Genomic DNA, 27,823 nt, shown 5'->3' on the forward strand with positions numbered 1-27,823 from the left:
GGGTCGATCAGAAATCCAATATGGCCACCACGGCTGCCATTTTGGAAAACTATTTCAAACTTAAAGTAAAGATCTACTTGGCCGATTGAACTGAAACTTTGTAGGAATGATCGAATCATGGTCCTGACAAAGTGTTGTTATTTTTCGGGTCAATCAGAAATACAATTTGGCTGCCATGGCCGCTATTTTGCTACTAAGTTCTAATAGGCCGATCTCACTTAAAATTGGTCTAGGAATGATCAGCTCATGGTCCTGACAAAGTTAAGTTAACATTATACTATTTTTTACTCAAATTGGTACATATTTCAACAACAAAAATAAATACTATAGACTCAGGTGACCGTTAAGGCCCATGGGCCTCTTGTTGTTATTAGGATCCTTAGAATTTTGCGAGGGCCTTTACCCGGTAATATTATTATTTGACTGTTGACGATGAGTGTCTGTACGTTAATTTTCAGTTATATTTTAACATTGAGTTAGGATATAATTTCAGGTGTTATTATTTGGGGTATAAGTTAACTCATTCACCCCTGAAACTTCATAATAAACTATTCCAACCTTTGAATTGGAAGAGTTCAAATGTGTCTTCAGGGGGGAATGAGTTAAGTATAGAATTTAAAATGATTTTATAGTCTGTAAGTTCTGTAGAATTTTATGAGGATCAATATATTTAATTGGGCAAAGTTAATAATATTATTTCTAAATGTGCATTTTATAGAGCAGATTTTCAGATTTTAATTTAAAACACTCCATAAATTCCATTCACTGTCCAAAGTATGACAGATTATATCAAACTAAATCTATAATGATTTTGACCCCGGAATAGTGAAGGTTTATTTGAGGGATTGATTGAATTACCATAATGTGTGAAATTAAGCAGCCCAATATATGGACTAAAGGTGATTTACCTCTAATTGGCCCACACAGGTAGGTAGGCACAGGTAAAGAAGAAAGGAGACTATAAATGCATTTTCTTTTCACAGTCTGAGAAATAAACCATTTCTGAAGTCTTTAATGGGGACATTAATGACAATTTAATCTCTCCCTATTATAGTTTCTCTTTCTGAACTTCGTCATATTTTCTGAATGAAAATGTACAGACAATTTTATAAAAAAAAACCATATATATCTGTCTTTACTGCTGGTAAACGGCTGTGAGGTGTAATTAACCTGGTGTCAGTGGTTTATATGTGTTGCAGGGATGGGATTTAATATACCCTGTATAGGTTAAAGGAGTTTTTAAGAAAACACATGATTTAGTCTGATATCAAAATCTTTTTATATTGCACTAAAATATGAAAATATCAAAAGATATTAAAGTGTGGTATAATGTGAAAGGCCAAGTTTGTTTTGAACACAAACAGGAACTGAAAACTTATTTTGGGAGCTTTGAAAAAAACACCTGTTTCCTTTGTCAAGGAAAGAGTGTAAATGACCAGTGTCTCGACTCTAAACCGCTGAAAACAACTCATTAAGCCATAGTGGGCCGAATCAAGTAAAGTCAGCGGTAAAAAATCATGGAGACATTCTATTTACACTCTTTGTGGTATAATGTATAAGTTAAACTTCAGAGTTGCCCATAAGCCTTGATTTTTACGAGAAAAAGTTTCCATAGTTCAAAGGCTCTAATAGAAAATAAAATGGTCTGGGATATCTGATGTGTCTGCTGTTAAACGCAATTGAGATATTGGTTCGAAGAAAAAAAAGATGTCACTGGATGAATGATCCCAAAGTAAACAGGAAATTGAATAGTTATATAAGCTCACAGTACACACATGTGGAGGTTTTAACCAGGTGGCATAGGACTGTTAGTTAGAAGATATCCAATGAGAGTATGATACTTGTCATGGTTTTGCATGTAGATAATACTTAAGAATAATCATATAATGAAATTTGATATGAATGCTAATCATTTATCACTACTCAGCTATCAGATATGATGAACATTGTATTCAAAGAAAAATGAGCTTTTCTCTGTAATTGGCACACATGATTCGACTTCTGAATGCAGGAACATTTATTTAGGTAAGATGTGATGTTATGAAAATAAGCATAATGACAAAAACAATCATATGACATCACTCTGTTTAAAGTGATTTCACGCTTAAATTTCTTAAAAAAGTTAACCTCGGCCTGGTAAGTGATGAAAACTATAGCAGTTACATGTATATGATTATTAACCTCTACCATGCATTGATCTGGATGAGTCCATTATGGTCCATAGTAGTGACAGGGTTCATAATGATTATACATCAGAATTGTAGAAGATTCTATATGTTAAAATCTTGTTTCTGTGAGTTAGTCAGCTCTGTCCAAAAATCTGAGGGTCGCAGTGGCCAATAATGGTTAAGGCGTCTGATGGTCTACGGTCACTATAGACCTCCACCACTGGGTCGCGGGATTGAGGCCTACTTAGATCAGTGGCCAGGTACAGTGGCCGCTGTTGGGTGGTTCTTCTTCGGGTAAACTGTTTTTTCTCCATCTCCATAACCTGGCACATCCTTAAATGACTGTATCTGTTAATAGGATGGAAAACTCTAAACAACATAACAAACAAATTTAAACTATCCAAAAATATGGACAACCAGTTCTTACATTTTTATCTTTATTTTGTTTTAGCCACAGATCCGTTTCTTTCTAGTGTTAAATGTATATAAGTATTCTCAGTCTGTGTATAATTCAACCGATCTTACTTGATATCTGTTTGTTTTAACTTTTTAACAGACTTTAATTAACACTGATACACCTGTGGAAAGTGTTCTGTTCCTGTTTATCAGACAGTGTTGTAATAGTGTTACCAGCTGGTCTCTACTGATGTGTGGGCACCAGATGTCTCTGTCTAACCAGCTGTCTACACTGGCTAGCGTAAAATTTTACCACAATATTTTTTTTCTTGTCTTTTACATTGGTACCAGATACCACTGGTCAACTTCTCGATGACTGGTATTGTGTATGCGATAAATCAATGTATCCAATTTTTGGCAGAATCTAAAACCAGATCCTTTCGCATAATACGTACTTGCCAAGTCCATAGTTTGAAGGAAGTATCCCAATTTTTCACCCTCAATTAATTTGGTTACTTTTGAAATCAACGGAATAAACAACATCTAACTGTTTGCTAAAATTCAAAGCTGAAACTGTGGAATATTCTAAGCTACTATTTTGTCAATTCAGTGTCATTGTAAGTAAGTTTTAGACTATTTGAAAATTTGCCACATGTCAATTTCACCTTTGTGAAAAATTTGAAAAGTTGGAAAGTCTTATTGTAGGTGACATATACTATGATCTACTGTCTGTGTGTTTAAGCTATCCCGACCTACCCTAGATTTTACTGCTGACCCTAGAACCTTTCATCACCTATACTTGTATCATAGATTAATACTTCATTAGCCAGGCATTAAGTTCACATTCACTCATTATACTATCTTCTATCAGGGAGCCTGATCCCACACTCTTTAGCTATTGTTATTTTGTAATGTGTGTAAATGCATTGTAAAATTTGAAACGAAGCATAATATTGATCAATGAAAAAAAAAAAATGAAAAAAAAAAAATGCCTTCTGACCTATAGCTACCCTATTTTTTTCTGGCGTGTTATATTTCCCTTGACTAAAACACACATGATTTTTGTTTTGGCCTAAAAGCATGATGTAGAAGATTCTGCTACTTTCAAATATCAACAATGAAGGTAAAAAACATGAGTTTCCTTAAAAAAAAGAAGAATTTGGTAAGTAGGGGCCCTATGGATGTTTCTTGAAGTTCCCAAATAAAGATCTTGCTGTCGACTTGTACAAGTCTATAACTTTACTGAGGTATATCAGATATCATGGAGGGGACAGAATGGATAATGGTTTACTTTTTTTAATGGTCAATGGTAACTGTAGAAACGTCTCTGTTGTTTAGTTTGACAGCAATGTAAAAGAAGTTATAATCCTTCAGAAACAAAACACTGCCCTCTCCGAAACAAAAGCTGACCCTGCAGCAGAAAGGCCCGAGACTTTGGTTTACAGAGTAAACCCGTCCCTCTCCCTCACCCATACCTGGTTCCACCTCAGTACACTGCCTGTATGATGTCAACTTTTCCTTTCTCCGCGTGTAATTTGAGTGTATTCACAGGTAACATATACTAGCACAGGTGTTGTCCTCGTACATTTTACAAATATCGTTTGGTAATGTTCTACGACATCATTGACACGCGAGAGGAGACAGATGGTTGTAACCCCCCTGACAGGGAATTGTCCTTGTATTAACACTCCCTAGAATGTAAGGTACAGTCACCTACATAATGTTTACATCACCATTGTCTATGTATAGTCTCTATAAAAAATACATACAATGGGCCTGAGTTTCTCTACCCCTCCCTCCATTCTCTACTTTTGGTCAATTACCAATCTCATTATCGCCATCTATAAAGACATTGTTTAAGGGTTCCTATCCCACATACTGCATGGTATCCGACTTTTCTACATTTTTATATGCAGTTATCTCCCCTTAACCCTTTCACCCCCATGTAGCTTTAATTAACCCTACCATGCATTGATCTGGATAAGTCCATTATGGTCTACAGTGTTGAAAGGGTTAACTTCCCTTTGGATAAACCTCTAACAATTAGGCTAGAACACGTTTTCTGTCGACCAGGTATCTTTATCAGTTAAAGTGATAGAGGATCCCATTGGATTTTTTTTTCTCTCTCTCCAATACAAAGTAGCAGAAGCAAGACTAAGGTGTTGCTTTTCCGGTGACGGTGGTGGCAGCGTCAACATTAAGTTTTTGCATTTCACTTAGTTTCACTGAAAGTATTTAAGTGCTAGACCAACCAAACTTGGACCATACATGCATCTTAGGTAGTACACCTCAACTCATGCACCATACATGCATCTTGGGTAGTACACCTCAACTCATGTACCATACATGCATCTTAGGTAGTACACCTCAACTCATGCACTATACATGCATTTTAGGTAGTACACCTCAACTCATGCACCATACATGCATCTTAGGTAGTACACCTCAACTCATATACCATACATGTATCTTAGGTAGTACACCTCAACACATGCACTATACATGTATCTTAGGTAGTACACCTCAACTCATGCACCATACATGTATTTTAGGTAGTACACCTCAACTCATGCACGTACACCTCAACTCATATACCATACATGGATCTTAGGTAGTACACCTCAACTCATGCACCCTACATGCATCTTAGGTAGTACACCTCACCTCATGCACCATACATGCATCTTAGGTCAGTACACCAAAACTCATGCACCATACATGCATCTTGGGTAGTACACCTCAACTCATGTACCATACATGCATCTTAGGTAGTACGCCTCAACTCATATACCATACATGTATCTTAGGTAGCACACCTCAACTCATGCATCATACATGCATCTTAGGTAAGTACACCTCAACTCATGCACCATACATGTATTTTAGGTAGTACATCTCAACTCATGCACCATACATGCATCTTAGGTAGTTCACCACAACTCTTGCACCACATACATGCATCTTAGGTAGTACACGTCAACTCATGCACCATACATGTATTTTAGGTAGTACACCTCAACTCATGCACTATACATGCATTTTAGGTAGTACACCTCAACTCATGCTCCATACATGCATCTTAGGTAAGTACCCCTCAACTCATGCCCCATACATGTATTTTAGGTAGTACATCTCAATTCATGCACCATACATGCATCTTAGGTAATACACCTCAACTCATGCACCATACAGGCATCTTAGGTAGTACACCTCAACTCCTGCACCATACATGCATCTTAGGTAGTCCACCACAACTCATGCACCATACATGTATTTTAGGTAGTACATCTCCACTCATGCACCATACATGCATCTTATGTCAGTACACCACAACTCATGCACCATACATCCATCTTATGGATCACACCTCAACTCATACACCATACATGCATCTTAGGTAAGTACCCCTCAACTCATGCCCCATACATGCATCTTAGGTAGTACAACTCAACTCATGCACCATACATGTATCTTAGGTAGTAATACATGTATTTTAGGTAGTACATCTCAATTCATGCACCATACATGCATCTTAGGTCAGTACACCGCAACTCATGCACCATACATGCATCTTAGGTAGTACATCTCAACTCGTGCACCATACATGCATCTTAGGTAGTACACCACAACTCATGCACCGTACATGCATCTTAGGTAGTTCACCACAACTCATGCACCATACATGCATCTTAGGTAGTACACCTCAACTCATGCACCATACATGTGTATTAGGTAAGTACACCACAACTCATGCACCGTACATGCATCTTAGGTAGTACACCTCAACTCATGCACCATACATGTATCTTAGGTAGTACACCTCAACTCATGCACCATACATGTATCTTAGGTAGTACACCACAACTCATGCACCATACATGCATCTTAGGTCAGTACACCTCAACTCATGCACCATACATGCATCTTAGGTCAGTACACCTCAACTCATGCACCATACATGCATCTTAGGTAGTACACCTCAACTCATGCACCATACATGCATCTTAGGTAGTACACCTCAACTCATGCACCATACATGCATCTTAGGTAGTACACCTCAACTCATGCACCATACATGCATCTTAGGTAGTACACCTCAACTCATGCACCATACATGCATCTTAGGTAGTACACCTCAACTCATGCACCATACATGCATCTTAGGTAGTACACCTCAACTCATGCACCATACATGCATCTTAGGTAGTACACCTCAACTCATGCACCATACATGCATCTTAGGTAGTACACCTCAACTCATGCACCATACATGCATCTTAGGTAGTACACCTCAACTCATGCACCATACATGCATCTTAGGTAGTACACCTCAACTCATGCACCATACATGCATCTTAGGTAGTACACCTCAACTCATGCACCATACATGCATCTTAGGTAGTACACCTCAACTCATGCACCATACATGCATCTTAGGTAGTACACCTCAACTCATGCACCATACATGCATCTTAGGTAGTACACCTCAACTCATGCACCATACATGCATCTTAGGTAGTACACCTCAACTCATGCACCATACATGCATCTTAGGTAGTACACCTCAACTCATGCACCATACATGCATCTTAGGTAGTACACCTCAACTCATGCACCATACATGCATCTTAGGTAGTACACCTCAACTCATGCACCATACATGCATCTTAGGTAGTACACCTCAACTCATGCACCATACATGCATCTTAGGTAGTACACCTCAACTCATGCACCATACATGCATCTTAGGTAGTACACCTCAACTCATGCACCATACATGCATCTTAGGTAGTACACCTCAACTCATGCACCATACATGCATCTTAGGTAGTACACCTCAACTCATGCACCATACATGCATCTTAGGTAGTACACCTCAACTCATGCACCATACATGCATCTTAGGTAGTACACCTCAACTCATGCACCATACATGCATCTTAGGTAGTACACCTCAACTCATGCACCATACATGCATCTTAGGTAGTACACCTCAACTCATGCACCATACATGCATCTTAGGTAGTACACCTCAACTCATGCACCATACATGCATCTTAGGTAGTACACCTCAACTCATGCACCATACATGCATCTTAGGTAGTACACCTCAACTCATGCACCATACATGTATCTTAGGTAGTACACCTCAACTCATGCACCATACATGTATCTTAGGTAGTACACCTCAACTCATGCACCATACATGTATCTTAGGTAGTACACCTCAACTCATGCACCATACATGTATCTTAGGTAGTACACCTCAACTCATGCACCATACATGTATCTTAGGTAGTACACCTCAACTCATGCACCATACATGTATCTTAGGTAGTACACCTCAACTCATGCACCATACATGTATCTTAGGTAGTACACCTCAACTCATGCACCATACATGTATCTTAGGTAGTACACCTCAACTCATGCACCATACATGTATCTTAGGTAGTACACCTCAACTCATGCACCATACATGTATCTTAGGTAGTACACCTCAACTCATGCACCATACATGTATCTTAGGTAGTACACCTCAACTCATGCACCATACATGTATCTTAGGTAGTACACCTCAACTCATGCACCATACATGTATCTTAGGTAGTACACCTCAACTCATGCACCATACATGTATCTTAGGTAGTACACCTCAACTCATGCACCATACATGTATCTTAGGTAGTACACCTCAACTCATGCACCATACATGTATCTTAGGTAGTACACCTCAACTCATGCACCATACATGTATCTTAGGTAGTACACCTCAACTCATGCACCATACATGTATCTTAGGTAGTACACCTCAACTCATGCACCATACATGTATCTTAGGTAGTACACCTCAACTCATGCACCATACATGTATCTTAGGTAGTACACCTCAACTCATGCACCATACATGTATCTTAGGTAGTACACCTCAACTCATGCACCATACATGTATCTTAGGTAGTACACCTCAACTCATGCACCATACATGTATCTTAGGTAGTACACCTCAACTCATGCACCATACATGTATCTTAGGTAGTACACCTCAACTCATGCATCAAATGCTTAATGTGGCCTGCCTTTCATGGTCCATTGTCTTTGTCAGCATCTCCATCAACTGATGGTCAAAGCGAGGCACAGGCAAGACATATTAATCCTAATGGTTTGTTTCAGCATTACTATAGGTTTGATCAATCATTTCTGAAAAGAAAACCATACCTTGCAGGACTTTTATGAGAAATAAGCAAAATAGAATCAACAACAGGGTTCAGAGTATAAAAACAGAGCAGGTGTAGGCCGGGATTCCAACACTTGACATCAGATTGTTATATACTATTGCGCTGACCCAATTGAGCTACCTGGTCAATGGAAGTGTCCTGGCAAACTGTGCTACTGTTATAATAAGGGAAGGTTACTGTATATAGGAAAAACCACAGTTCAGTGGGAGAGGGACCCTTAAGTAACCTGTGAATAGTTTTACTGTGTGAGGAAAAGATCTGTTAGATACTATAGAATTGGTAGGGCATTAGTATGGGCAAGTGGTTAATGAATGCAGTTTTGGTGCCAGGCACATGGACAACCATGGTAGTTGAGGCTGCATAGGATTCATTGTAACACTTTAAAGTTAGAAATGTTGGTGTGCATTTTGATAAAACAATTAAGAAAATCGGATGGATTTTTGTGAGAACTTTACCGTATATATAGCAGGACATTTCCGAGGGGATGAAAGTTTACAATTCCGTTGGTCAATAAACGTGATCGTGAAAAATATGATCTGCAGAAAATGATATGACAAGTGTAAAAATGAACCGCGATATTGAAATACATAACTGTAATGTCACCATTTGTTTAACAAAATACGCTTTAAATTGTTGTTGCACAATATGCTGTTAAAAAGCGTATTTTAAGTTGACTATTTGACACTTTTTATGCCGAGTGTCCTGTATCTGTGCTAAAACACAACAAAGATTTGGTGTTTCACATGTCAAGATTGCTAAATTATAGTGTCTGTAAATTTAATTTTCTATTTTTAGGTCAAAATTACGAAAATTTAAGCCTGCATAAATGACCCATTTTACGGTAGGGTTGTGATATGGTGATGGCCCATTTCAGACTGTTGTGAGGGTTTGGTATGGGCTTAGTAGGGACAGGTGATTAAGAGATCATCTGTAGTTAACTGATACTTATAATGAATGATGATGGGAGGATGGTTGGAATTTTGTGTGGGCCCAGCCCAGATGGGATGTTGGGTGAAGATTTGCTGTAAGCTCCTTTTTGAGATAACAGGTGGTTGCACACATTGTTTTGGTGTTACTGCAATTGTTTAAGAAATTTAATGGAGAGCAGAAAACGTGGGCACTTAAATCATTTAAACTTAACTGTAGGTGATTGTTATACGTGCTGTGTAATTATATCTGTTGGAGGAGATTTACAAACTCTGAGTTAATCATTAAAGCGGCACATCTTTTACCTGGGGAATAATTAACTTGGGACCAAGTGATTATTATATGCTGCACTTTTAGATTTATGAACTCTTAAGATCTTTTGACTTCTGTAGTGAGAGTTTCTCGGACCATCAGTAAGGTAAAAAGGTAATCAGTTAACGAGAATTACAGGGTAATGATGTGATCACCGTTAGGTGGGTCCGTGAACCAAAGCTGGGTTGTAGGGGACATCTGTCTACTTGTGTCCATGAAGGTGTGGACAAACACAGCAATCGTTCAAATCTTCACACTTGATCACGGGTCGTAGAGGCCTTAGTTAGGCGGAAACTTGTGACAATACCTCCGTGTATCTGGACATAATTGTATGGTGGGATTGATAGAGTCACGGTCCCCCCTTTATCAGCCCTGTAAGTAAATGGTGCAGAAATAATTTCAAGTTTTTATCTGTAAGATCTGAAAAATGGAAGAATCGGACAGGGTGATTATAGACAAGGACGTTGAGTAGACATGTCATTATAAACTCGGTCCGCGTTCACTCGGGGTTCCATGTTAGAGATTTCTACTTGTCATGAGAGAACATATCTGATAAACTTGTGTGAACATTGCAAAAACAGATCCGAAGTTTGCTGAAGTTAATGTATATGTAAGAAATGCCTTTCGATATGTAAGTTGCTGTAATTCAACAGTTCCCTAGCTAGTATACAACAGTATCTGATGTTAATTGTTTCGTTTTTACGTTTTAACCCAAAATAAATCTTTATCTTTACTTTTTGTGATGCACTGCACGGATAAGTGGCATGAATTGCTCAATAAACAGATTTTGCCCTGACTCATCAGAACTGAAACCGAGCGGTGCCCGACGTATAACTTGATATTACTCTATCAGCCAAATTTTTGTTAGTAACATTTTATTTACACACCTTCTTTTGGCTTTAAATGCGGGAGGTATTTTTATTTCTCTTTGATTTCAACTATTTAAATATGTATAAAATTTAATTCAAGCATCTATATAAAATTTGTGTCCGTTACGTTTGTCTGGTATCTGTATCATGAAGTGTCATTCGATTAGCATTATCTCCCTTGTTTTTATATTCCTCACCTCCTTCCAGTCGACAGTAATTAAGTGCCGAGTCATCAGTTTATACATGAACCAGTCAAACATCGTTATCATATCAGTTTTTGTAACTATTTGGACACCACCTTGAAGAGTTTACTGCCCAGTTTACTGCTTCATTTAAAATGTGGCAGCGCTATAATTGTTTTAGTTTTTGTTTATGTTTCAAACTAAGACAAACGTCTTCAACTTTAAGTGGTAGAGTACATGTTTTCTGTTACGTTATAGGAGGGTATTACATTTTTCGATTTTATCGACTGGGTTTGGCCCAATTTTCTTTATAAAAAATAGAATGTTGGCCAGTATATTAATAGAAATAATCATAAAACATATTTTTTAACTCCCAAATATAGGTACGTTGCCAGGCATCCTATCACCCAAATATAGATTCCTTGGCAGAGTTTTTTTTTTTAGGATTATAAGTAATATTTTGCCATGTATAAACCGTAAAATAATATAATCTAGTTCTGATTCTAGACAATCAAATAATCCTGTCAATAAAGTTTTGTTAAAGAACCCTGGCGACTACAGCCGGCGGTATGTGTACCAGTAGATGCAATATATTTATAAGTTTACATGTTTCTATTTGTTTTGCTTACACCTCCAAAAACAAACAGAAGATTTGGACAAACATTTTATATGAAGACAGTAATGACCCGACCAGGATATGCCTAATTTTGATAGAGTATTCCACCACTTTCCTGCTAAATGAAATTAAGCCTTCAAAAGTTCCATAATGTTAAATTTATGTTATTTCTTCTACATTCATACAGAGACAATTAGAGAGGATAAAATCTAAAATCTGGCTTTATACACTTAAATTAAAGGTGTTTGGATTGAATCTCCATGGCAATGTGGGAGCAATTTTTATGAAAAAGTAAATAATGATAAACATACTTGTCACTGCTTAGAGGTAAGCCCTTTCACCCTGTTTGTATCTTTGATAAAGTCCATTGTGGTCTACAGTGGTGAAAGGGTTAATGAGAATGCAAATAACCCCAAGTCAGAGATACCTATGCCAAACAAATTGGAACTCTTCTTTATTGGAGATAAAATAAAGAAAACTGGACCTATCTTCCTTAAGAATTAATTGTTTGACGTATAACTGTTGTGTGTGATTTCCTGTTGCTGTTTCAGTGGAATGGTTACAAATCTTAGTTGTATGTGTACTCTTCTGACACTCGTAAGTGTAAAAATATAAGTACAGTGTATTGAAATCTTGACTGTTTGCCTTAATTAACACAGAAATGTCACCCGTCTGACATAAACACGCGGCTACCTGTAAACGATCTTTCTCTGTCACTGAATTACGATGGCATATTAGACAGCAGATTTCAAACATGAGCGACCAACATTGCATGACAGCACACGCATCATCCCCTAATGGATTCCCATCATGGAGATACTTAGTGTATTGTTTCACCTTCTGTAGAGTAAACCATCTGCCTTTAAAAGAAAACTTGGTATATATTAGCTGTGGGGGGGTTAGACGAAGTTTACTGCACCTGTGATATAACAATCATGCAAGTTGTTCCAGCGGGCAGCTCCGGGTGTGGCCGACCTTCTGCTTTTAAGATTTATGCTTCACCTGTCCGAGTCTCTACTTACCTTTAGTTAATGAGATTCGCAGGTAAATACAGGTGTCATATTAAGTGTCCCACTTTCGAAAGAAACAAATTTTTCATGTAAGTAAAGTAAAAATATTTATCAAGACTCAGTAAACGAAATGGAAGTTGTTTTATTTGTACTTTATAACGTAATGACAATCTGTCACCTGCTCATCAGATGATTAGTACATATTGTTATGTTAACCAATAATTTGTTACCAGGTATATATGTTTACTAACATATCTGTGTCCTAGGTCTACAGTGCAGATCAGCCCCAATTTATGATCGCCTCTTCAAGTCAATTCCAACTGAAGAACTCGGGCCTGTCCACTTAGGTGTGCAGCGTAGTCAAACCTGTGTGTCTAAACTGACCCCTGAATATTCTGACATACTGTCTAATCCAGCATCATGCTGTAATCCCATTTCTACAAAATAATGAAGACCTGAGTATTCCGACATCCAACTTGTGTCCAGTCTACCATATAATGCATAACATACTGTCCAATCTGACCAATTTATTGTGAACCACAGAGTGTCAGATTATTATAGACAGGTTTTTCTGTACAAACATCTGAAAGTGGAAGATCATCATCAAAATGTTACATAAAAACAACTCAAAATGTTTATAAATGATACTGAAACAATTGGTCTTAAAAGGATTATCTGAATGGTCTTCTAGCAGCCTTTTACACTGACGAAGTTAACATGTCAGGTAGTAGACTTAAGGATCCCTGTCCCAGTTCACGTTGGGTTTTTCCTACATGTAAATGCAGTAACCTCCCCTTAACTAACTTTTGGATATAACTGCCGAACATTTGGGCCAGGACACTTCCGTCGCCCAGGTAGCTCAATCGGTAACGGCGATAGTTTACCAGCTTAAATAAAAGTTCATGGTTCAAATCTGGGTATAGTGCTGTTATAGTCAAAACATTGTTGTTAATTATATTTTGCTTATTTCAAATTTGTCATTTCTCATAAAAGTCCTGCAAGCTACGATTTTCTTTTCAGAAATGATATAGCAAAGCTATAGTCATGCCAGAAAAATTAGTTTCCAATTATTAGGTACTGTTTTTGGCAATGGTACAGGGATCCTTAAAGTTCATTGATTTCAATATTTTGATGGTCCGACAAACCAAAACTAACCCTGAGAACATCACGACTAAATATTTGATTGTTTGTATTTTTCAGGGCAATGTAACCAGGGATTCTGTTTCAATGGCGGCCGGTGTCGGGGCGGGTACAGTCAGATGTGTACGTGTCCAAGTGGATTTCAAGGTCCTCGCTGTCAATATGGTAAGTTTTTGTTCAAAATCAGTACTTCTTCCGTTCGAATCAGATCGGGAATTTTCACCACCATATACCCTGATTTTCTGAAGCCTGATACAGACTTTTTCCAAAAAGGGTCTGAATTTTTCTCGTTTCTTATTGGGGAGGTTTCCCTAGATGAATACTGTGAAATCACTTATTTTGGTGTTTTTTTTAATTTCGTTGATTTTGTTGGTAATCTCAATTAAAGATTTTGGTGTTTTGTCAGGTAACCAGGAAATGACGGCCCTACGAAAGTATCTGATTTCACAGTTATCATACTTTTACCAGTGTTCTTAGTATCAGTTTAATGCAGTGCAAGTCATTTTCTGACATAATTGCTTATGCAATTGATACTCTGAAGTCATGTGATATTTGTCATCTCACACTGTCGTGAATCTCAACAACCAATCAAATTGCAGGAAAGTCGTTACTGCACAAAAAGGGTTTACAAACTGTTGCCATAATAATGACATCACAATTTTAATGACATTGCATGGTCTTGATGTCGCAAATAAATGCCATTTTGTACAAAAAGTGAAACATATGTTTATTATGTACATATACCGTATATGTTCTGATAATTATAATGGCCCACCCAGTTGACTGAAACAATTTTTTGTAAAGCTTTGGTTGGACTTGCTGATCGATATCATATACCCCATTTGATGTTGTTATGGTCATAAACTGACCGAAGGGCGGACTAGTGAATTCTATTTAGAAATCCATTAACTGGTCATGAGGTATGCTGAACTTCACTGAAACTACTACAAAGCTGTATATGTTATGGGATTTTATCATCCTCTGTATATGTTTACCGTATTTGTTTAAGAATGCAAGAATTTTTAAAGTTCTGAAAGCCTCATAAAACCAGCTGTATGAAGGAAAGTTGAAAAATATATTCTTTATATATATCACATTTTTTTCTTAATTAAAAATTGAACTTTTTATTAAAATTCGTTTTAGTGACATATCAACTCATATTTACATTAAATATCCATGGCAAGCTTGTATATATATATAACTGCCTATTCTGAATCGACATGAGAGCAGGGATAAATTGGACAAAATTAAAATTTCAACCTTAGTTTAGATTGCTAAATGATCCTCTAAGGCCTGGTGAATTTAAATTCAAATCAAATTCAAAATTCATGAGAAGATATATGTATATTGGAAATTAAATTAAATAAGAAACATAGCAGGCTTAGGTAAGTGTGTGTTTTATCTCGGAATGTCCTGAACTCTGCAAGGAAGAAGTTTAATCTAGACCCTGTAATACTGCCCTAGTAAGCACTTAATTGCTGAGGTATACATTTCTCCTACTATTAAAGGGGCAGCTACAGTATGGCAATGGAGCACATGACCTAAATTGTAGGGTCCCTCAGGTAAACACTGGTGACTCAATATGTTTACACAGTGTTAACTTAAAAAGTACACCAGACGAAACAGACTGAGAGGTATATATCTTGGGGCAGGCGTATATAGGGACGAGAGGAAACGTTGATGTGCACTACCTTTAATCTAGGGGCTTTGTTAGAGAGAAGGGCACTTTCATTAATATTAAAGCTGGCCCAGAGACTGACCTGCACGTGTTTGGGAAAATGGGGAAGAGAAAATAAATGGGGCATTGATGTTTTAACTAGCTGACAGATCAACAGAGTTGCATTATTGCTTGTTTGATTGAAAGATTTTGAATATCAATAAAATGAAGCAATATTTGCTATGTATGTGACATTTAACTTAAGGATCCCCGTACCACTGCCAAAAACTAGTGTACCGAAGTGTCAAAACTGAGCTTTTTGACATGATTAATCATTTCTGAAAAAAAGCTTTACCTTAATTTCATTGCTGGACTATTCTGAGGAACAATAAAGATGAAATAATCAAAATATAATCAACAACAGTGTTTGTGTTAAAAAATAATCAGGGGGGGCTAGACTGGTATTCCTACCCAGGACTTCAGATTGATATATATATATATACTATATCGTTCTAATCGATTGAGCTACCCACAACAGAAGCATCCCAGCTGATTCAACTCTGCTGCAGTTACATTTATGCAAATGGAAGCTAAGGGGAGGTTACTGTATATAGGAAAAACCACAGTGCAGGTGGGACAGGCATCCTTTAAGTATTATTAATTTTTAAATCAAATTCAATTATCATTTGTGAGTTATTTGGTGTTATCTAATGTCATATAATCTTGAGAGTTGAAAAAGGTAAAACCAACTAAGATTTAAGTTTGCGCAAAAATTACAATTTTGTCCCCAATTTTCTTGCTTAAAAAACAATTATAGGAATGTATGCATGGGTAGGAGGTTGTTTCATTACATTTGAAATATAAGAAATTAAAAGTTGTCCATTACCAATTTACAGAGTGGAATCATTATAGGTGTTGCCAACAAAATTCTTGGGATTTTAATCAGAAATTTGTCGAATCGAGGTTGAAATCAACGTCAAAAGGAATGCAGGCGATAACATCTGACTTGGTTATATTGAAACAATCATGATAGGTTTGTGTCTGTAAAACAGTATCTCTTTACAATATGTTAAGAGGTAAATTTTTTAAAGGAAGTGTTTTTCGGAAAGGAGGTGTGGGTTTTTTTTCAGGAAAGAAGGAATCTTAATTTCCTTATCTTATTTACTTTCATTCCTATTGGGTCTTCCTTTGTGTGATAGATATATCCGCGGGCAGGATTTTATAAGATAGTCTAATTTCCTCCATGTCCTTGTGACTCGAAATTGGTTCAGATGTGAAAAAACGTTGTAGGGTGTAAAATAATTTGAATTCAATACCCCTATCCAGCCAGAATTTCTCTTACTACAGACAAAATTTAGATAAAGAAGAATAAAGATGAGATTTTTGAGCCAATAAAAGTTTTTTGAACTGTAATTAATTTACTTGGCTGTGACATGTGTCTGGCATATTTATGAGGGAAAAGAAGAACCTAGATTTTCATAATGAAATCTCGCTTCAGGCTCCATGCCAACTGCCTAAATGGCCATGAAAGAGTGTGCAAAAACCAAGGCTGTTTCTATAAAATATGTTTTCATACTTGAATAATATACGTATGAAAAGATCATCACAGTGCTTAAATTGCTCGGTAGGAGCTTTGTAATGTCTTAATTTCATGCAGCAGGATGGTAATCGTCTTTTATATCCCATATTTATCCAGCCATAAGCCCATGTCTGGTAATAAGCCCACCCATGTACAGTAAGTTGAAATGCTATTTCATTGTCCTGCAATAAGCCCACCCCTTACTTTGCGAAAGAAATTACATATGTTGGCCCCCTGGGCTTATTGCAGGATAAATGTGGTAATATTTATACAATATCATTGTAATATGTTATTTATAAGTATGATATTGTGGTGGGCATTGGTTTGACTTCCAGCAATGAGGCCGACTTAAGCTTGTATCAAATCGTTTTACCATGGTCTCACAAAAATTGTATAATATTGTTTCTGGGAAGTTCTAATGGAAAGTATTGATTGTCTTTGTGTGTAAATTCAGTGTTGTATATTTGTATGTGAAATAGAATAAAATGAAAGTGGTTTGAATGGTTTAAAACATTATAATTGAACGAAATAAGAACACAGGATTATTGTCTTTTACATTGCATGTTTGAGTGTCGAATGTATGTATAAATTCGCTGTGGTAAGATTATAATATTGTGTTTTTAAGATACCTGATGCATTATCACAATGAATGATATGATCTTGTTAATGACATGTAAATCTCAGCAAAAAGCCATCTACAAGTATATAGGAAACTAAATGTATGAGGAAAATTTTAAATAAACAAAAAGATAGATGATGAATTTGATGAAGGACCAAGTCTTTTGACTGTGTCTGCTAGAAAATTTACATAATATATTCAGCTAGACGGCGAACCGTTATACTTTATCATACACATAAAACCTCGGCCTGTGATGGATTGGCCGATTGCGTTTAGGAGCACTGGATTTCCAATATCTCGACCATATAACCACTCCGTTTGGAAATTGATGAACATCATATTTGAGACATTATTATGATCATGTATATTGCTGTCTTTTGAGAGGAGTCAAGATCTGTGATACTAAATAGGTGATCTGGTGTATCACACACTCTTTTACTTTAAAGTATAATGTCAGAGGAAATGAAGAGAAACTTTAAATTTTATAAACTCTAATTAAAATACAAGTGGTTTTGTTTGCCTCTGGACCTGAGTGTGCATTTTGACTGGAAATTATCACATACCAAAAGCATCATTTTATGAAAAAAGTCATATCTGCATTGATTTTGGGAAAATACAGTAGATATAATCAAAGTAAGGGGCCTGTAATGGCCTCAAATTCATCTTCAAAAATCAGTGAGACTACACCACCATCAAAAAAAAGAAAAATCTAAAAGTACATCAACAAATGCATAAATTCTTAAAATTTCATCAAATGAAAACAATATCATGTATAAAGATACTGGAATTTTTGAATTATTTTGAAGTTTTCACAAATACTTACACAGCTGGCATGAATAAAAATCTCATGCCATATATATGTTATGTACCTCATATAGCGTCAATGTTACAAAACTGTTATTTGAGTATAGTGGTGTAAATGATATTTTTATCTGCAGTACGCTGACCGATTACTTAGAACCTTATCTATATATAGATTACTTGATCAATTTACACTGACCGATTAAATTAAAACATGACCAATATTTTCACTTTATCATTCTGCAAGGTGAAAGAAGAGAACTTCGTAAAGATCACTTAACGATAAATCAGAAATATATGGAGATGTTGTCTGAGTAGCATCTACGTATCAAATTAATCCGTCGTCTCTACTCCTCGCTTAAACAAGGGAGATAAATAATGTATTTCCTGTGATTGTCGTCTATTTTACCTGTAATCGTGTGGATACATTCAATACCAGATCGTAATATATGTAAAAATCTGAGGTTGATGACATTACAAATTATGCGATATCGGATTTGTAAGGAGCAGATCCATTTTCCCGGTCACATGATACGTACAACACATTTGTTTTGGTAGGTCTCTAGCAAAGAAACATTTTATTTTACTGATCTTCAGACTTAACATTTAGAAGTATGCCGCCATTCTATCCGCTTAAAGATTCCCACCCTTTCCTGTGATTTTTATCAGGTGTGTTTTAGCGGATCATATAACTTAAATATCAAGTGTACCGTACCTTACCTAAAATCAACCCAGGGGAACTTAACTCTTAAAAACAGGCTTACAGGTAAATATTTGCACTGGGCTTAAAATGTGTACTCTAGCTAAAGTTTTTTTTTCTGAAATTATTCTAATTTACGAACTTGTTTTTAACAAGGAGGTGGACTGATAATGAGCTGTTTAAAACGAGTATCATGTGTGTTATCACCCGTTAAGTATTGTTGGTATGAATGGTTGAAATTTTAACTAAAGCAATTAAAACGCTGCACGTATAGTTGCTGCCATTTGTTCGGTGATATATAGGCATTATAAAGGTGATATATTGAGGGAGGCATATATATAATCGTTAAGGAAAATGAAATATGTTGGCAGAGAGGTAAGAAATAAAACAAGAGGCATGATATGGATATCTTACTAACATATATACTTAAAAAGAGGGTGGGGGAAGGGGTGGTTGTCGATCTAGACAGATTACCAGTAGACTAAATTAAGGTGGATTTTTAGATGGACAACAGGCAGATTTGAGGTAGATTTGTTAGATGGAATTAAGGTAGAACTTTTCAAAATTAATTTTACTAAAGTTTAGGTGGATTTTTGATAGACTTTTAGGTGGACTTTAGGAGGTAGATGTTTAGTTCATATAAAGATTCCTGTTAAACTAATTTTAAACCAATTTACGTGTTTTCCACCATTTTTCCAAGTGTATTCTCTCTAAGGGATTTGAAAATCCCTTGATGGAATCCACTTTAAATTCTTCTAAAAAGTCATCCTGATATTTTCATACAGGTGAATGACACACAGTGCTGAGGCATTATAACAAGATATCTCAATCCACTATATATAAGGATGCCAAGGCGAAGATAATAAGGGTTATAGCCCAATAGTCAGAGACTAGGGAAATTTCCAGCAGAACTAGTGGTTGTTTTAGGCCGATAGTCAGAGACTAGGGAAATTTCCAGCAGAACTAGTGGTTGTTTAAGGCCGATAGTCAGAGACTAGGGAAATTTCAAACAGGACTAGTGGGTGCACACGGCTAGCTGACTAGCCACAATTTGGTATAGCTTATTTTGTTGAATAATGTTGGGTTATATAATTTGCACATGGACAAGTAAACATTTGAAACTACTTTATCCCAATGGACTAGTGGTATTAAAAATTGGAGGAGTTCAAATGTGTCTTAAAGGGTGAATGAGTTAATTTCTATCCTTGGATGCTCCACTGAATTTCACTGATCTGAATTTTGGATTAAATGATGTGAAGGTCGTGGAGTTCTGTCATATTGTGATAAATATTTTAGATTTCTGCATGAAGCCATTGTTATGATGTTCCGGCCTATGTGTAGGTTGGTGGAACTGGGGTACAATGTTAAAAGGTTGTCGAGTGCTTTAATTGGAACCAAAAATGTTTCCCCTGGCTTTGAGATATTTATCCTTGATTTATATACCGTCCACACATGAACCAAACCGATCATGCTAATATGTCACGTAGTTCTAATGTATGTATGATCAGGCTAATTAGTGATTCCCACCTGATAAGATGTGTCGTCAAGTTAATACAAATTGTTTTAGTTCTCCATCCCCTAATTGTGATTTTATCTAAAGGGGACAAAATGAGTTATAATCAGCTCAGCTCCCGTGAAAAAAGAAGGGGTAGTCGGGTTATAAGGCCAATATTAAGGTATGTTAATCTATAGCTATATATATATAGGTTAATATTTAAGTTACAAAATATATTTTTTGTCCAGAAAATCATACATTTACAAAGAATGTTTACAAAGAATGTTGGAATTCCCTATATCAGCCTTGCATTTTTTTTTTATAATTTCAAAACGTCAAACTTAATTTAGCTTATCATCGTTGCATAGGTATATATACAAAATTATCTACACAAAGCATGCTATGTTTAGCTAGGTCCAGTTGACGTCAAAATAGTACACACCTCAAAAGTAAAGTTAACAAAATGTAAATTTGAGTTTAAGGGTGATTGCCACCTTAATTTGATGTACATCTCCGCGACTAAAGAGTTCCAAAATAAAAGAAATGTGGAATTCTTTTGGAATGGTGCCTGTAATTGTGACAGTGAGTTGAAGGTTTGGCAATTCTGAAGCAGATTATTCACGCAAGGTTTTCCTGACAAAATGACAGGTGTGTCTATATATATAGTAGTGTTATGACCATTTCTTAAGATGGACCTTTTAACCTGTTCTTGTTATCTTAGATATTGTAAAATAAATGCTGAGATCAAAGAAAAAGAAGTCATTGTAAATTGCTGCAAGATAAAAACGAACCCATATGTCTTCAGATGATCATCTTTATATTTTCAATCTTTAGGATGTTTAGAAAAAATAATCTTCTCTCCCTAATGATATAAATCAAATTTAAAGCTACTCTAGTTGTTGTATAGATCCATCTGTCAAAATTATTGTTCAAATATGATTTATATAGCTCGGGTATCAAAGAAAGAAAAATATAATTTCTCTCGTTGATATGAATACTTTTTACATGTATAAATTGACAGTCTTCACTTCGGAGTCAATCTCCAGTTATTACCGGTGCTTTAGAATTTCCCACCCAGTATCGTCTCCATCCATCAAAACCTGATCGGAAAATTGAAGAAATATGACGAAAATTAAGATTTAAACCCGAGATACTAAAGTACTCGCTTGTGGTCAAGTCTCCATATCTGACAAGGCATATCCATTAAAGCGCCGACAGGAGTGCAAGATAAGGTCTTGTAAAGTCGACATGAACTAATTACCTTTCGTCTCTCCCGGTCTTTAAAGCTAAGACATGTATACCTTTTACTTTTGAGAACAATAAAGATGTCGACATGAAGATTTACAGAAGAAAAATCACATTCTAACTTGTTAATTTATTTCTTCTGCCATCAAGTGAAACTTATCACAACTTAACAAAGAGCTAGTGCTATATACTGTCATAAAGATGCACATTGAAAAACAGATGTTGTAAATTCCAAAGGTGTAGGGGACTGTAAATTTCCAGTGCATACATGTCATGGTGTAAAAATACAGGTAGTAGTATAGGGGGATATCTCTTCCGCTGGTAAAGTGATTGAGTTTCCATTAGGGAGATTTTCATCACAAGCATGATTTTTTACCAGATCAGTATAATGAATTCATTTTATATTGAACAATATTCCTAAATCGAAACTTTTTCTTGTATAGGAGATAACACAGAAACGTAGGTGTAACGTAACTGTCAATTTTTGAAATTGATTTTAATTTCACTTTTTAAAAAACTCTCCCATGTCCTTAAGTCCAGCTTGCGGCTCTGTTTACTGCAGGTGGCTATATTTTAGGTCGATCAGGACACATGTAGAGCTGCTTCCCCATGTCTGGCGGCTTACTGATTACTCCGAAACCTGCAGACGCATGCACGTATCAATAAATGTAGTACAGTACTAATGTAATACTAGCCGGTACAGGGCCATTCTAGTACATGTCATATTCCAGTACTCCGACGCCGGAAGCTTTTACAGGCCTTAAGTCAATTTATTGTTGTACATGTTTGCCAAAAAATGAATTATATAGTTCACACAGGCTTGTAAATTTTGTTCATGTCAGATGTAACAAATTATTGAAAATGTTATAATAATAAAAAAAAAAAATTGGAGGAAAAAATTTGTAAAACAAAACAAAATGATTATTTTACACAATTGATTTTTTTTTTTTTCATTAAGACAAATATTTACTGTATGTTAGTAAAGGGATGAAATAAAATTTGAACAACATACAATATAATTAAACGTCAATTTTGAGCATTCCAATAATGACAAAAGTGTTTTATTCCTGAGTTTTTGTTTAAATTCTGTCCACCATAGGGCTCCTTGGGATGTCATTTTCAGGGTACTATAACAGAACCCTGCAAACCTATATTTTGTGTGTTAATTTGCATAAAATATACCTGTGTAGAGACTGAAATTACATTTGAAGCTGTAGTTCACTGTAAGAATAGAGAATGATGCTTCTGTAGCTATACATGTATCTAAACAGATCGAGGGTAGAGGAAAATGTAACCTATATATATCTATCTTTACCTAATATAGTCAGAGTTTTGGAGGAGGATTGTGTTACACCTAATAGTGGTATGATTAGATAGTTTAGAGCCGTGAGGCGGGGTTAGTTTTCTAAATAGTGTTTGATCTGTCAAATTGTGCTCAGAACCCTATACATCATTGCTTATCTACTGCAGCAAGCTTTTTCATGACCTGGAATAGAGCACTAGTAGGTCAATCGTTGACTTGACCTTGGGAATAGGTATACCATATACAGTATTAACTTAAACTTTTGTTTGACCTAGAAAATTGACAAACTTTTTAATTGACCTAGAATAAAGTAGAATTGTGTAATACAAATTTTAACTTTTCTTGTCTGATTAAGATCCTAGAAGGTTAACTCAATAACTGATTAATATATTTCTTTGAAGGATAATATATATGTCCTATTATGGTGTTTTTGATGAGGGAACTCTTTTGTTGTATATATATATTTGCTTAATGAGTTCTTATAGTTTTGTAAATTATCATGGCAGATTTTGTGCAACTTTACTCGGAATGCATGTACATAACATGCTATCGGTTTTCTTAAATAGCAAGTTGATAATAATAAAAGTACACAGTCATCTTGGCAGATTTATAACATAATGAACCACAGTGATTTTTTTATAGACTGGAAACCATGATCTTGCATAATGCCTCAGATTCCCATTGATAAAGATATAATTACAATGGCTGCCAAAAAATTAATGACCGCAAACAAAATCGCATATTGTTAAATAACCATGAAAACAATGATTCAGGATTGAGGAGCTTAAGGTTGTAGATAATAATGTTATGGTCAGTCATGTGTGAAAGAATGCATGCCTCAGTCAGCATGCTGTCTGTGTTATTTAGCCGTAGACAACCATATAGGTTAATGGGAGTTTGGTGCAAATTTATGCAGTAAATTTCACACAAGATACATATATATTATGTAAATATGCATACAGTATAAGTCTATACCATGTGACAATTCAGAGGGACAATGAGGGGAGGTAACTCCGATCTATGTTACAATCTGCTGTTATCCATGTTGGTGTTATAAACTATATGATAAAAGAATAGATTTTTGCTCAAGTTTCTTTTTGCCTAAGAGCGGTAAATCAATATGTTCTATTTATTTCCAGGATATCTAAGGGCATATTGATTTCAGTTTTAGCACTCTTTCATAGATGAGTACTTTAGCAACAGCATATGGGCAAAAAACACACTGACATTTTTTAGAAGTGTTTTTCTGTACAATTTGGGAGTCATTTTCATGGCATGGCGAATATTCATTAAAATGATATTTTGAAAAATTGCATGATTTTGTTTTATATAAATAAGGTGGTTGCTTGTTGGTGCACTAGACAGCACACTAGCCTTTCGCCAAGTCTGTCGGGGTACAATTCCCTGATCAGACATGAACAAGTGTGGGGTCACCTGCCCGACCATATGGGTTTTCTCATGGGTCTTTAGTTTCTTCCCACATAAACACCCAATAGACACTATCATCCAGGCCAACAAGGGTGATAATATAAGGATTTTATTAAGTTGTTTGATAGTTTGTTGTGTGCATACTTGCCAACTCGCTGTATTTTTTAGACTCCCAATTTTGGATAGTGAATTTGCTTAACTATTCTTATATTCTAAGGTCTGATGATTTCATCTGAAATAACAACTCAAAAGATGCCATTTTAAAGTGTTGTTTTTCCCATAGAGTGTATACACATGCATTTTATTTATGTATGTTTTAATTTTGAGCCCACGTAATCTCCCCCATGGAGATTTCAAAAAGTTGGCATAAATGTGTATGAACTTACAACATAGTGCTGTTTATTTTCACACTATAACCGGTGAGTGTAGTCGGTACGCTTTGATTTATTTCCTTTTACAACTCAGATTTGAATTATCTTATTCATATATTCAGAACAATGTGTGTAGTTTAATCTATGCATGCATTTTAATTAATACCTTTCAAATGTGTCATCAACTTAATTAGTTGAGCCTAAATTACCATTTGTAGGAAATATTTTACATTTTTTCTTTGTTTTGAACTCTTTTGAAATGGAGATAGATATGTCACAGAGAGGATAACTCTTTAAAGGTTGCACTTTGCCTGCCTTCAACTTATTAACCTTCAACAAACATATGATAATTTTAGCATTGGCAAAATGAATGTAGGGATATTTATGATGTATATCTTCAGTTTCAAATATCTGATCCATGTTTTTTTTCAAATTGCGGTCTAGACATTCAAATTGGGATCTTATCAGACATCGTATTTAGAATTAGATTTTTTTTCTATCATCTTGTGTCTGTAATTATGGAATATTAAAGATCGCTGACTCAGCATAGTCTAGCCCTTGTCTCAGCAAACATGGCTTTAGAGCACTTATTTGCCATTTAGACAATAAACAGACATTGGTTCTTCAAACGTCTTCCATTATCTTTCATCTTTATATATATATTGTAATCTTGTATCATCATATATATGTTTCAATAAAAAAATGACAACATTCCAGGATCTTCTTCATTAATTATATTATAAAAATCAATTGTCTCCCTTGTATGGTCCATAAGGCTATGCTACTAAAACTAATATAACATAATGTTTCTCCTTTTTTTGAGTTTGACCTCGAATACACTAAAAGAAATCTGTCGTATCCTTTGAAACATGTTTATGTTAAAGAAACACAGAAATGAATAAAATATTGAAGGGAGGTAACCACATTTCCATCATGGATAGAATATCAATCTGAAGTTCAGGGTTCAAATCCGGTCTAACCCCACTGATTTTTTTCTACTCAGAACACTGTTGTCATCTTAAGTATTTCTCATAAAAGTCCTGTAAGGTGTGGTTTCTTTTAAGCAATGATTTTAATTATCAAATGAATAGTCAAGAAAGGGGTAGGGGGGGGGGAGGTGGCTCTTATCAAACACTCATCCTTATCCGTACAGCGGGGGAATAGTTTTAACTGTAACACAAAAAGGGGCAAGGAACTCTAATATACCTGAACCTTACATCACACCAGGGGAGATAACTCTTAAACCCCAAAATGAACAGAGGGTGAGATGTCTTAAACCCTGTAGTATTGAGGGATATACTTGACACTGATAAACAAAAGTATTATTACGGAATAAGTATTTGAAAAGGAAGAAAGAGAGACAAGAAGTCTGAGGCTGCACTTTTTTTCCCTCAAAAAAACAAAGAGTGCGTTTTGGAACTCTTCTAACTAATTCCGACTAAATAGTCGCTATTTTTTTGGGGTCAATCATGGTAGGTCGCTGGTTGCATTATACAGTTGGCTGCTTAATACAGTCAACTTACAAATTAAAAATGTGGGGAGAGCTGTTTAAGAACTGTTTGTTTCCTATCATTATAGGGCTAACAAATTTCTTAAAGATAGTTCTTTCTAGAAAGAAGTGTATTAAGTATGTAGATAAATTACTTATGTAATATGCAAACAAGTTTATACTTTGCAAACATTTAAATTGTTTTGGCAACTTTTTGCCTTCTTTTTTCAGTATTTCAAATATTTTCAAACATGTGAATTAGCATAAGAATTTTAAAGCTGTCCTATGTTTTTGTACGAAATGTAATTGAGATTTGGATAATGTTTCTCTGAAAATGCATGTTTACAGAAATTGAATATCTGAAGATTTCCAGAAACATTTTTTTGTAATTATTGTATTACTGACAGGCAGGCAGTACAAGGTTACCGATAATCTCCACTTCATTACCAACAAAGATGTTTATCAATTGCTTGCCACAGTAGACAGAAATAACTTATTAGATTGTTTCAGAATGGAGGATAGCTAACTTCAATTTATTCTCTTCAGTTTTTTGTACTTAAGAAAATAACCACTAGTGAAATTAAAGAAACTAAGAGCTGAAATCTTACAATGTAGTTTAGGTGTGATTTTTTTATTAACGAAACACAGCTCATGTAAAATTGGCAAAAACAATTTTCCAAAAGTAAAGCTGTCATAAAGGCTATCGTAGCTGTACAAAACAAAACTATACCGCATTTGAAAAAGATGCACCCCAGAGATCTAGATTTTGCAGATTGATTGATCATAGATCACAAATAAAGTGAAAAGTTCTTTATCATTTTTTTATTCTATAATTTTTATGCCCCAGCAAGAATTAGTGATAGAAGCATTGGGTGTTTGCCTTTTCTGTCTGTTGGTCCATACAACATCTTTGTTAACCTTTTCACAACTGTAAACCATAATGGACTCATCTAGATCAATGTAAGGTAGAGTCGACCTAAGTTATATAGGGGTGAAAGTGTTAAACTTTTCAGTTTTAGCTCCATTACTGTAAATAAAACTAAAAGTCTGAAAGGTGACAGTCTGAAGTCCTTGGATCAGATCCCGGTCTAGCCCCGCTAAATTTTCACATTCAGTACATTTTTGTTTATTTCATCTTCATTATCTTGCCATAAAAAGTCCTGTAAGGTATGGTTTTCTCTTTAGAAATGATTTATAAAAGCTAGATTTGTGCCAGGAAGACTAATTTCTACCACTTTGTTTACAGTTTTGGCTGTGATACAAAGATCCTTAACACA

The 27,823-nt window shown here is 35.6% G+C and overlaps 1 protein-coding gene across 5 annotated transcripts in view; it reads left to right on the forward strand.

Moving 5' to 3' along the window:
- The window catches only part of LOC110467125 (multiple epidermal growth factor-like domains protein 6), a 220,468-nt gene that overhangs the window by 108,462 nt on the left and 84,183 nt on the right, over positions 1-27,823 (forward strand). For all 5 annotated transcript variants that reach the window (XM_021524057.1, XM_021524056.1, XM_021524059.1 and 2 more), the window contains exon 4: positions 13,920-14,024. In XM_021524057.1, coding sequence (XP_021379732.1) covers positions 13,920-14,024 — 105 coding nt within the window. The remainder of the gene's footprint in view (positions 1-13,919; positions 14,025-27,823) is intronic.

This window comes from Mizuhopecten yessoensis, unplaced genomic scaffold, assembly GCF_002113885.1.
Source record: "Mizuhopecten yessoensis strain PY_sf001 unplaced genomic scaffold, ASM211388v2 scaffold11161, whole genome shotgun sequence".
Lineage (NCBI taxonomy): Eukaryota > Metazoa > Mollusca > Bivalvia > Pectinida > Pectinidae > Mizuhopecten > Mizuhopecten yessoensis.